The 11,170-nt window shown below is 45.5% G+C and overlaps 2 protein-coding genes across 2 annotated transcripts; one reads left to right on the top strand and one right to left on the bottom strand.

The window, feature by feature from the left end:
- Positions 1-1,891: 1,891 nt before the first annotated feature.
- On the bottom strand, positions 1,892-8,241 carry NOP16 (NOP16 nucleolar protein). Its single transcript, XM_015072712.3, has 5 exons — positions 7,989-8,241; positions 7,793-7,901; positions 4,782-4,851; positions 2,883-2,989; positions 1,892-2,318 (listed from the first exon to the last, which is right to left on the bottom strand). Exons 1-5 carry the CDS (start codon positions 8,093-8,095, stop codon positions 2,175-2,177), a joined length of 537 nt encoding a protein of 178 aa, XP_014928198.1. The 5' UTR covers positions 8,096-8,241; the 3' UTR covers positions 1,892-2,174.
- Positions 8,242-8,326: 85 nt separating this feature from the next.
- Positions 8,327-9,297, top strand: HIGD2A (HIG1 hypoxia inducible domain family member 2A). The gene is made up of 2 exons (XM_015072714.3): positions 8,327-8,533; positions 8,892-9,297. The coding sequence occupies exons 1-2, from the start codon at positions 8,380-8,382 to the stop codon at positions 9,056-9,058; spliced, it is 321 nt and encodes a 106-aa protein (XP_014928200.1). The 5' UTR covers positions 8,327-8,379; the 3' UTR covers positions 9,059-9,297.
- Positions 9,298-11,170: the final 1,873 nt, after the last annotated feature.

Below are 11,170 nucleotides of genomic sequence, written 5' to 3'. Positions count from 1 at the left end.
TATAGAAGGGAAATAAGGTGAGTTCTTTTAAATGCTTCCTATGGAAGCGTCATTCATTAAAGCCCTATGGGCTCAGCTTGCCTTAAAAATTCGTTACAAAATCTACGATGGTGTGTTCATAATCAAACTATCAGCACCACTGCTAATGGCTCAATCGTTTGGCATGGTGGGGGAATTTCCGCACCCGTCCTCATTTACAACGACTGTTACAGAAGCATATAGGGAAATTAACTGCTGCCCTCCACCCTTTACATACCTGGAAGGGCACGTATTATAAAAACAGCTCCAGCAATATTTCTACTTTATCCTTCACAGTCAATAGTACCCAGTACATACGGGCTTGTGTCCGTTTGCCATACATACTACTGAAAGGACGGATAGTTTGGAATGATTCTGAGACCCTTATAACTTGTGTTAACTGCTCATTACACACCTGTCTTAACAATTCTATACCCTTTAATATGTCATCCAAAAGCCTGTATTTACTTAGAGCATGCACTGGCCTGTGGCTGCTGGTTCACATGTCTCAACCATGGCAATATTCTTCAGAAATGTGTCTGATGGACCATCTGCAAGCAGAAATATGTGAGACTTTCAAAACAAATCTGGACATGTTATCCATTTCTAAGATCTTAGAAAGTATATCAGAGGGATTGGGGAAATTAAACCCTAAAGAGCATATTAGTATTTTTAATTTCTCTACTGCTATTCTGTTTGTATTAATATGCAGCGTATTTATCCTTGCATGTGCAGTCTGGTACCGGGGACAACGAGCCTGTCAATGTACCGACGGACACCTCAGGTTATACAATGTCCTCCTACAGTCCGTTGTATACAAACAAAAAGGGGGAGATGTTGGAGAACAAGAAGCTGGAGGCACCGTGAGAATGTCCTGAAGGAGAGGGATGGAGCAGCAGGAACTGAAAGCCGCCGGGACTGCACGTCCTCTCCAGAAGGACATCATACCGGCACCAGGCCAGGGATAAGAATGTTTTGTCTGGCGCCAGACGTACTCATGACCCAGTATGGAATACACTGCAGGTGCACGGCCTGTCAAGATGCCAAATACTATGTTGTACGTGCTTGCTGTCATCAGACAAATTGCAAAAATAAAAGAGGCTTGAGGCAGGGACTGGTGCTTCGGGCTCCTGGAGAGTCTTAGCCCCCTGCTTTGTAATTCTCTCATCACTGCACCTTTAGGCCCTGTCTCTCTACAGTGCTCCCTCCCTCTGTCCCTCCCCCACTTGCACTCTCTCAAAAATAAATAAAACATTAAAAAAATTATAACAGCTGAAGATAAAGTACACAGACCAGAAAATGCCCAGTGCCCACCCCACAACATGCCTGTGATCCTGTTCTGAGTCATCACCTCACATGACCAAATTAGGCCTGCCCCAGAGACTGGCCACACAGTGTGTAGCACAGTGCTTGGCACACAGTAGAGTGGTATTCAGCAGTCCCCCAGTCTCAGAAAGCAGATTTGGGGGCCCTGGGTTCCTTTCAGGGCAAGCAATCTGAAGATGCAGTGAAGACCAGTCACAAGGAGGCAGCAGTGCAGCTACCTGCCCTCTGGCCATCAAACCACAGGGTAGGGCCATGGACAACCAGTCTGCCAACCTCCAGCCTCGGAGTGGGGCTAGTGTTGGCAAGACAGACCCCTCTGAGCAGTCCAGGGTTGCTGGCAGGCTTCTGTGGAAGGGTTAATGCTGTGCAGAAAACCAAGGCAGAGCAATGGAACTGAACAAGTGAGAAGAGGAGGGAAGCCACACCTAAGAGGGCATGGCAATGTGGCACACAAAGGGCTGGACGGCCTCTGCCCTGGTTGAGTTGGTTTTCACAGGGGCAGTCCCAGGGCTTGGCTGGGAGGGGAAACACATAACCGTCAGAGAAATAAAATAGCCTTATTTTATTATGTACATATTATATGTAAACAAACCACCCACTCTGAAAACATTAGGTTCTGGCTTTTCCCAGGGCCCTAAGAAACCTCATGGAGACTGTTCCTTCCCCAGAGAGGGGAGCGTGTATGTGCGTGTGTGTGTGTGTGTGTGACCTTTTGATTCCATGGGGTTTGGCCAGCCTCATCTAGCCACATGCCCCTTCTTGCCTTAAACCCTGGCTTCCAGTTTCTTTGGTCCAGGAGGAGGCCTCAGCCTGGGGCAGGCATAAGCCACTCACTCAACTTCCATCTTATTCTTCTGCAAAGAATCAATGAAGGCTTGCCACTCCACTGGGTAAAAACGCTTATAGACGTTGATCTTATTCCGAATCTGTTTCGGGGTATCTTGATAGTAATTCTTCTCATCCCGAGCCATAGCCTAAGAAAGGAGAAGGGCCACTTGAGGAGGGCTGGATAGGCACAGTTCAACCCCTAGTTCTGCCTGAGATGGGCAAGCCACCTCATATCCCCGAGGTTCAGGTTCCTCACCTCAAAAACCATGGTATATGTGGGGAAATGGGTGCAAATGCCCTCGGGGACCAGGCAGGAGCTAGGGCCAGAGGAATAGCTAATGCTCCATCCACAGCCATTGATCCCACTTGGGCACCAGAGTCCAGTGCAGCCAGATTTGTCAATTTTTAAGAGAAGTCAAAAACGTGAATTTTTATTTGAAACCTCCCATAATTAAAATAGCAACTAGTTCAAGTTCTTTAAAAATACCATGCAAACAAAACAGCATATCTGTGAGTGGGATATGAATCACAGGCCAGTCAGTCTATCCCAGCTATAAGCATCTGTCAATGAGATCAATTTCCTAAAGTCTCTCTTTCCTTTCTTTGTTTCAACTCAGTCTCAGGCAAGAGTCAAGATCAGACCCCAAATTGTCCAGGGTCCCTTCCCAACAGACTCAAGTGGTTCTTCCCGTGGGACCCAAACCACTCACCTTATAGTCCTCGCCATGATTCTCCACCATGTAACGTACATAGTCAATGAGGTCTCGGGACAGCGTATTCCCTTTCTTCTCTGGGAGGCTGGCTTCTGCCTCCAGCTCTGGGGTGAGAGAAACCAAGAAACAGGAAAAGAGGTTTTGCCTCCTGTACTTTTTGGTTGCCCAGTCACTCTTTCACCTAATCCCATACCATGGCCATCAGATGGGCTTTGCCTCTTCATCCCCAATTCGGTACTCTTCAGCCCCTTGGATCTCAGGCTGTGCCTATGACACAACCATCTATCAGTTTCACAACTACCTAAAAGGCAAGTCTTATCTCTTTGGGTCTAAGCTTGGTAAGAGACAGGAACCAAACTAATAATCTCTACTTAGTACCAGGTCCTGGGGACAGAAATGAAGATACATTGCCTACCAGAGGTTGGGACTCCCTTCCATCTCTAAAATTTCCCGAGAATTTCTTTTCTTTAAGTGTTACAACAATAATGTGAAATGGAAAGGTGTGAATGAGAACTAACGCCGCAGGAACCAGGGCCTGAGGCTGGGTCTCACTGGCACCTCACTGCTCTATGTAAGGTAAAAAGCCAAGCTGTGGAGGCAATTATGGCTTCGCTTTTAAAACAGCTAAGCAGGAGGGACTGGGTGGATCTGTCGGTTAGACATCCGACTTGGGCTCAAGTCATGGCCTCATGGTTCATGAGTTCAAGCCTGGCATTGGGCTTGCTGCTGTCAGCACAGAACCCACTTCAGATCCTCTGTCCCCCATTCTCTCAGTCCCTCCCCTGCTGATTCCCTCTCCTTTCTTTCAAAATAAATTTAAAAACTTAAAAAAAAAATAAAATAAAATCGTTAGGCAAACACTCCCCATTTCTCAATGTGAAAAATAGCTCACAGAAAGAAGGTGGTCAAATGTTATTCAAGGGTTCAATGCTAAATTGCTTATGGTCAAGAATATCTTTGACTTGGTTGCCAGGGGCAAGGTCGGGGTGGGGAGACAGGAACAAGGGGATTAGTTGTTTAATGGGTAGAGTTTCAGTTTTGAAGACGAAAAAGTTCTGGAGATCTGCTACATGACAACATAAATATACTTAACATTACTGAGCTATACAATGAAAAATGATTAAGATAGTAAACTTTATGTAGTATGTTTTTTTACCATAATTTAAAAAAATTTTTTAGAGAATGAGAAGTAAAACTTTTTAAGATTAACTCTGACTACAATAAGTACACCTGGTTTTATTTATGCAATCCTGTGTACTAATTCTTATGAGAATCACTGATGAACTAATAATAGGAACTCGAGAATTCTCTATGTAATGTCTGGCCATTTAAAACCCTTTTACCTTAAAGGTGCCTCGTTAGCACAATAGGTAGCGCATCAGTCTCATAAAACCCTTTTACCTTCAGGAGAACTGTTAAAAATCTTGGACAGGTAAGAAGAAGGATGGGTGGAGAATTTCAGAGTATACCTGCTTCCCTGCAGATTTTACTCTGCTCTATTTTAATATTCAGCCTCTGTAGGCTTAATATACATGAAATTGACTTGTCAATGAAAAGATTAAATGAGATGGTGGAATCTCTATAAAAATCTGTTTGTCCTTAAATTCATGACAAGCTGAACATGTGCCTGAGACTTAATGGTTTCCTTTCTATTCTCTTAAGGCACCTGGCTACATCCTCCCTGAACATCTCTGACCTCACTTCACACACTGGAGTTTAGTAAGTAGACTGAAAATGTCCCAGTTAGGGACGCAGTATTAACTTTGTGAACCCTGGACCAGTTCCCTTCTTCCCTCTGAACCTCAGTTTCTCCATCTGTAAAATGAAGACATCTGAGGCCCTTTTTAGCCCTGACTGTGCAGGATAGTGACCTAGAGGAATGTGACCAGCACTCACCATTTAGCACATAGGGTTTTCGCACAAGCTCCTTAGGCCTTTCCTCTACATCAATGTCCATGGCCTTCACCTGAAGAGAACAGAAGTTGTGAGACCAGTATACAAAGGAAGGATCCCAGATGAGGGAAAATTCTAGAGGTTCCTGCCCTCCTCACACAACTGCACTACCCACAAAAATCCCTACATAAGTTCAGGCAGGAAGAAATGACAGAGAGAACCATTGCCCCAGAGGCTTTATGGTTCCCAAAAGGGATTCAAGCAAGCAATTAATCTTTCTGTGCCTATCTATAAAATCAGCATAATATCCTTTGCCTACCTCACCTCATCTGTGCTAATCAAGTGAAACAATGCATATGAAAGCTCTTCATAATTTACACTGAGGAGCAGATGACTTCTTTTCTATGAAGACGAGCAACCTGACAGTGCTTAGCAATAGCCTCACATTTATTTGATCAAGAAACAGTAGTGCCATTTTACTCTGGCATGAAGGAATAAAAAGAAACCTGTCTAAAAGCAATGGGACAAAGAACCATAAAATACCTTGGAATAAACCTAACCAAAGATGTAAAAGACCTATATGCTGAAAACTAAAGAAAGCTTATGAAGGAAATTGAAGAAGACACAAAGAAATGGAAAAACATTCCATGCTCATGGATTGGAGGAATAAATACTGTTAAAATGTCAATACTACCCAAAGCAATCTACACATTCAATGCAATCCCAATCAAAATTGCACTGGCATTCTTCTCAAAGCCAGAACAAACAATCCTAAAATTTGTACGGAACCACAAAAGACCCCATACAGCCCAAGTAATATTGAAGAAAAACCAAAGCAGGAGGCATCATAATCCCAGACTTTAGCCTCTACTACAAAGCTGTAATCAAGACAGTATGGTATTGGCACAAAAACAGCCACATAGACCAATGGAATAGAATAGAGAACTCAGAATTGGAACCACAAATGTATGGCCAACTAATCTTTGACAAAGCAGGAAAGAGCATCCAGTGGAAAAAAGACAGTCTCTTTAGCAAATGTTGCTGGGAGAACTGGACAGCAACATGCAGAAGAATGAAACTAGACCACCTTCTTTACACCATACACAAAAATAAACTCAAAATAGACCTAAATGTGAGACAGGAAACCATCAAAACCCTGGAGGAGAAAGCAGGCCAACAACCTCTTTGACCTCAGCCGCAGCAATTTCTTACTTGACACATTTCCAAAGGCAAGGGAATTAAAAGCAAAAATGAACTATTGGGACCTCATAACAATAAAGCGCTTCTGCACTGCAAAGGAAACAACCAACATAACTAAAAGACAACCGATGGAATGGGGAAAGATATTTGCAAATGACATCGGACAAAGGGCTAGTATCTATGAAGAACTTACCAAACTCAACACCCAAAAACCAAATAATCCAGTGAAGAAATGGGCAGAAGACATGAATAGACACTTTTCCAAAGAAGACATCCAGATGGTCAACAGACACATGAAAAGATGCTCAACGTCACTCAGCATCAGGGAAATACAAATCAAAGCCACAGTGAGATACCACCTCACACCGGTCAGAGTGGCTAAAATGAACAAATCGGGAAACTACAGACGCTGGTGAGGATGTGGGAAAACAGGAACCCTCTTGCACTGTTGGTGGGAATGCAAACTGGTGCAGCTGCTCTGGAAACCGTGTGGAGGTTCCTCAAAAAATTAAAAATAGAGCTAACCTATGACCCAGCAATAGCACTGCTAGGAATTTACCCAAGGGACACAGGAGTGCTGATGCATAGGGGCACATGTACCCCAATGTTTATAGCAGCACTTTCAACAATAGCCAAATTATGGAAAGAGCCTAAATGTTCATCAACTGATGAATGGATAAAGAAGATGTGGTTTATATATTCAATGGAATACTAGTTGGCAATGAGAAAGAATGAAATCGTGCCATTTGCAGCAATGTGGATGGAACTGGAAGGTATTATGCTGAGTGAAATAAGTCAGTCAGAGAAGGACAGATATCTTATGTTTTCATGTATATGTGGATCTTGAGAAATTGAACAGAAGACCATGGGAGAAGGGAAGGGGAAAAAAAGTAGATACAAACAGAGGAAGGGAGACGAGCCACAAGAGACTATTAAATACAGAGAACAAACTAAGAGGATGGGGAGGTGGGGGATAGGGAAAATGGGTGATGGGCATTGAAGAGGGCACCTGTTGGGATGAGCAATGGGTGTTGTATTTGACCCAATTTGACAATTATATTCACACAAAATTTTTATATTCATAAAAAAATTTAAATTCATAAAAATTTATATTCATAAAAAAAAAATAAAAGCAATGGGACAAATCCAATCAGCAAACCCATTCATTAGGTTAACTATTGAGCACTAGTCACATCCTAAGAACCACTGGGGGTTTAATAGTGAACAAAACACAAAATTGTCTCCAAGGAGATTACGCTGGGGTAAAGAGGCACAGACAATAAACAAATATATAAAATATCAAGTGTTTACAAGTGCTATGAATTAAAGCAGGGAAGAAACTACTGGGTAAAAAAGTGTGCCATTTTTGAAAGGGTGGTCCAGAAAAAGACCTATTTGGGAGAAACTAATAAGGGAGCCTCAGACCAGGATGACTAGGGAAGGTGTAAGGAAGAGGAAGTAAAGATCCCAAAATCTGGGGGAGCCCTTACTAGGAAAGTTAAGGGCAGAAAAAGATAAGTTCTGGAAAACACCCCTGAGATGACGAGGGACCCAAACAGGTTAATTTCGGAGGGAAAAATGAATGGAGAAGAAAAGGCGGAAGCTCCAACCCTGGTCCAACGTGTGCTGAGGGGTCTGAGCATAGCGGTAAAGAGACATTCATCCACAGTCGGTGCAGGCTGCCCGAGTTGGCTGTGGGAAGGTCGCAAACCCAGAAAAGCGTGAGCGTGGGAATAGACAGGATGAAGTTCTGAAACCCAGCTAAGTACGGCGGGAAGCAGGGGTCAAGGGCCGGGACTCTGCCATGTGAGTACCTTTCTCTTACGAAGGGGCACAGCCTTGTTGGGGTCCATAGCCAAGCCCATCTCGGCCAGGTTCTGCCGCACGGATTTAGCGTGGTCCCAGGCATGTCGGATGTGGGAGCTACGGGCAAAGAAAGAGATCACGGAACCGTCATCTCGCAGGCCGTCTCACCAGAGGTCCCCCGCCTCCTAAACCCCGGCCCCTCACCACTCGATCCGCGGCGCTGCTTTCCGTCGAGCATTTCGGTTCAGACGCTTCCGGTTAACATTGTAACCGAACTTCTGTCTCCTCGTCTTCCCCTTGGCCTTGGGCATTGCAGTGACCACCGCACCGCCAACTACAGCTGGACTCCTCTCACTCGCAGCACCTCGTGCAGCAGACTATTTCCGGCATATGCGCGCCAGGGCTGTGCAGGCTTTTTGGGAAATGTAGTTCTCCCCTTAGCGATATCGTGCAGTTTACCACGACTCCCAGAATGCAATGAGCGTTTAGCGCCTGCGTACAATGCTCAGCAAATTCCTTTTCCCCGCCCTTTTCATGACCTCATCAGGAGGCGGGGTTTAGCGTCCGTATTTTCTCCTAAAGCTGTTGCGGGGACATGGCGGTTCCTGGCCCTGTGACTCCGGAGGCACCCTTTGAGCCATCACAGCCCCCGGTCATTGAGGGCTTTAGCCCCAGTGTCTACAGCACTCCAGAAAGCTTCAAGGAAAAATTCCTTCGCAAGACCCGCGAGAACCCGATGGTACCCATAGGTAAGCAGGTGTTGTAGGAACTGTAGTCCGAGAGGATAGTGATGTCTGAGGGAATGAATTAGGGGAGGACCAGGAAAGCCAAGGGGGGACCTGAGTGAGAGTGGACCAGAGTTGTGGCGAAGTGGCCGGGCGGTGAGGGGTGAATCTGATTGGAGCTGGGCGGGATTGGGGGGCGCTGAGGTGGGGCGAGCCCTGTAACTAGGAGGGCCCTACCTCGACCAAAGCCTCCCACTCGGCTCCACCCCCGTTCCCTCGGTCTCTCTTCTGAGCTCTCCACCCTCTGGTAGGGGATCCAAAGCGGGGAGAGGCCTACGGGGTCGAAACCTGCCACTCCGTACTTGCTTTGTCCCTTCCTCAGGCTGCCTGGGCACGGCGGCCGCCCTAACCTACGGCCTCTACTGCTTCCACCGGGGTCAGAGCCACCGCTCTCAGCTCATGATGCGCACCCGGATCGCTGCCCAGGGCTTCACGGTCGCAGCCATCTTGCTGGGTCTGGCTGCATCTGCTATGAGGTCTCGATCCTGAGCCTCCTGAGACTTGGCCTTGAAAGTTCCGCAGAGATCATTCCCAGCCCCAGGAGCAACCACCTGTCCTGTCACCTGACTTATTCCCTCATCTTCCCTGACAAGTCGGAGGAAGTGGCCAATTGTGTGACCGACACATGTTTTTTCAGGAATCTCAGATTCGGTTCAGTTTGGGTGTTGCATACTTCTATTTGTGCCTCACTTTCTCCACCTCCTACTTAATAAATTGATCCACTTGTAGTTTGGTGAATTCATTCCTTCTAACCCTCCAAAGTTTTTGGTCTTTGGTTTTAGGACAAAATTGTCTAAAGACTGCAGGGGCCCTTAGAAATCTTAATAGTTTAATCGTTCCTGAACTTTCCTGGTAACGATCACCTGAGGAACTTGCTAAAAGTAGAGATTCCTTAGAGTGATGTTATTTGAAAAAAACTGATCTTTCTGTCAATTTTCAAACTTACAACAGAAAACCTTCCTTCAGACTAGGCCAACAGCTGTGGCCCTGTCCAAGGCAGAGGGTTCTGCTCTCCACTTTACTCCACACCCCACTCTCACCTGAGAGCACCTAGGGCTCCACTGATCTATACCATCCCTGCTTGATTCTTGATGCATCTTACAGAAAAGGAAACTGAGGCTCAGAGAAGTAGCCTGGTAGAGTGGTAAGAACATAGTCACAAAGCTTGTCACTGGTTTGTGTACCTACTGTTTCAGGGTTAAGGAAGAAAGTAGGCTGGGGACCTGAGCAAACTCTAGAAGAGAGGCAACCTATGAGTTTTGCATTCATGTAAAATCTCACACAAGTATTCCTGGACTGTGGTCAGATCCAACCTGTTGATTTGGACCCAAGTTCCTAACATGTATGACTTCAATTTCATCACCAGCTGCAAGCTACCGGAAGGGAAAAGAGGGAGTATAGAAGACATACCCACTTTTTGAGCCCCGTAACACAATCTAAATTGCAAAATGGAGGAGTGTATGACTAGGGCCTAAGTTTCTTGTTCCCATCATGGTCTCTCAGTTGTAAGGCAGAGATTATAAATTTAAAGCTATATGTTGTGGTGACCCTTGCCTCAAGATTCAAGGAATCAATGTGGAGTAGTGAGGACTATGGCACTTTTAAAGATGAAGGCCACTATTTTTAGTGGTTGGTGGTATTGTGTTCCCCTAAAAAAGATATGTTGAAGTCCTAACCCAGTATCTCAGAATGTGATCTTATTTGGAAATAGGGTCTTTACTGATAATTAAGTTGAACTGAGGTCATTGCAGTAGGCCTTAATCCATTCTGATTGACATTGTTATGAAAGGAGAAATTTGGACAGAAAGACAATGCATAGATGATACGAAGATGAACTCAGGGCTGTAGTGAGGCACCTACAAGTCAAAGAATACCTGAGGCTGCCAGAAGCTGGGAGAGAAGCCTGCACAGATCCTTCCCTAGTGCCTTCCGATGGACCATGGTCCTGCTGACACCTTGATTTTGGACTTTGGACATCCAGAATGGTGAGACAATAAATGTGTGTTCTAAGCCAGACACTGCAGTACTTTGTAATGGCAACTCTAGGAAACTAATACAGTTGGTAGTTACTCAAATCTTTTTAAACATTGTGTAGGTCACAATGGCTTAAGCATAGCTTGTTTGCAACCTCGGCTGAAGAGGAAGAATGTATGGTCACTGATTATTTATCCCAGATCTACAGAGGGGCACAGCTGAAGGAGAGAGAGCAGTGAGCCTTCCCCATCTAGAGGGTACTGGCCAAACCCAAGAAAGGAGTCTGGCAGCAGCCACCTTCACCAGCCTCTCACCCAGGTTTAGAGGGAGCTACCACCGGGAACTTCTGGTCTTGCCTCTTCCCTCCCACTTGAAGCTTCTTACTTTCTGGGAGCCTTGGTGTCCATGGCTATATCAAGACAACAAGAGAATCCCTATCTCACAGGCTTGTTCAAGAATCAGCAAGGATCAAGGTTGCAAAAGCATTCCATTAGAGGTTGTCTTTCCTCCTGGAGAGGGAGGCAGCAGACATATACAAGTTGGGACACCCACTTCCAGCTGGGAGGGGTTCTGGGGGAATAGCCTCACCTTGTCTCAAGGCCATGAAGCTGGGAAAGTTCTAAGCAC

Source organism: Acinonyx jubatus, chromosome A1 (assembly GCF_027475565.1).
Source record: "Acinonyx jubatus isolate Ajub_Pintada_27869175 chromosome A1, VMU_Ajub_asm_v1.0, whole genome shotgun sequence".
Classification (NCBI taxonomy): domain Eukaryota; kingdom Metazoa; phylum Chordata; class Mammalia; order Carnivora; family Felidae; genus Acinonyx; species Acinonyx jubatus.
Note: the sequence above shows the minus strand (reverse complement) of the source record. Positions and strands in the feature narration are given on the sequence as shown.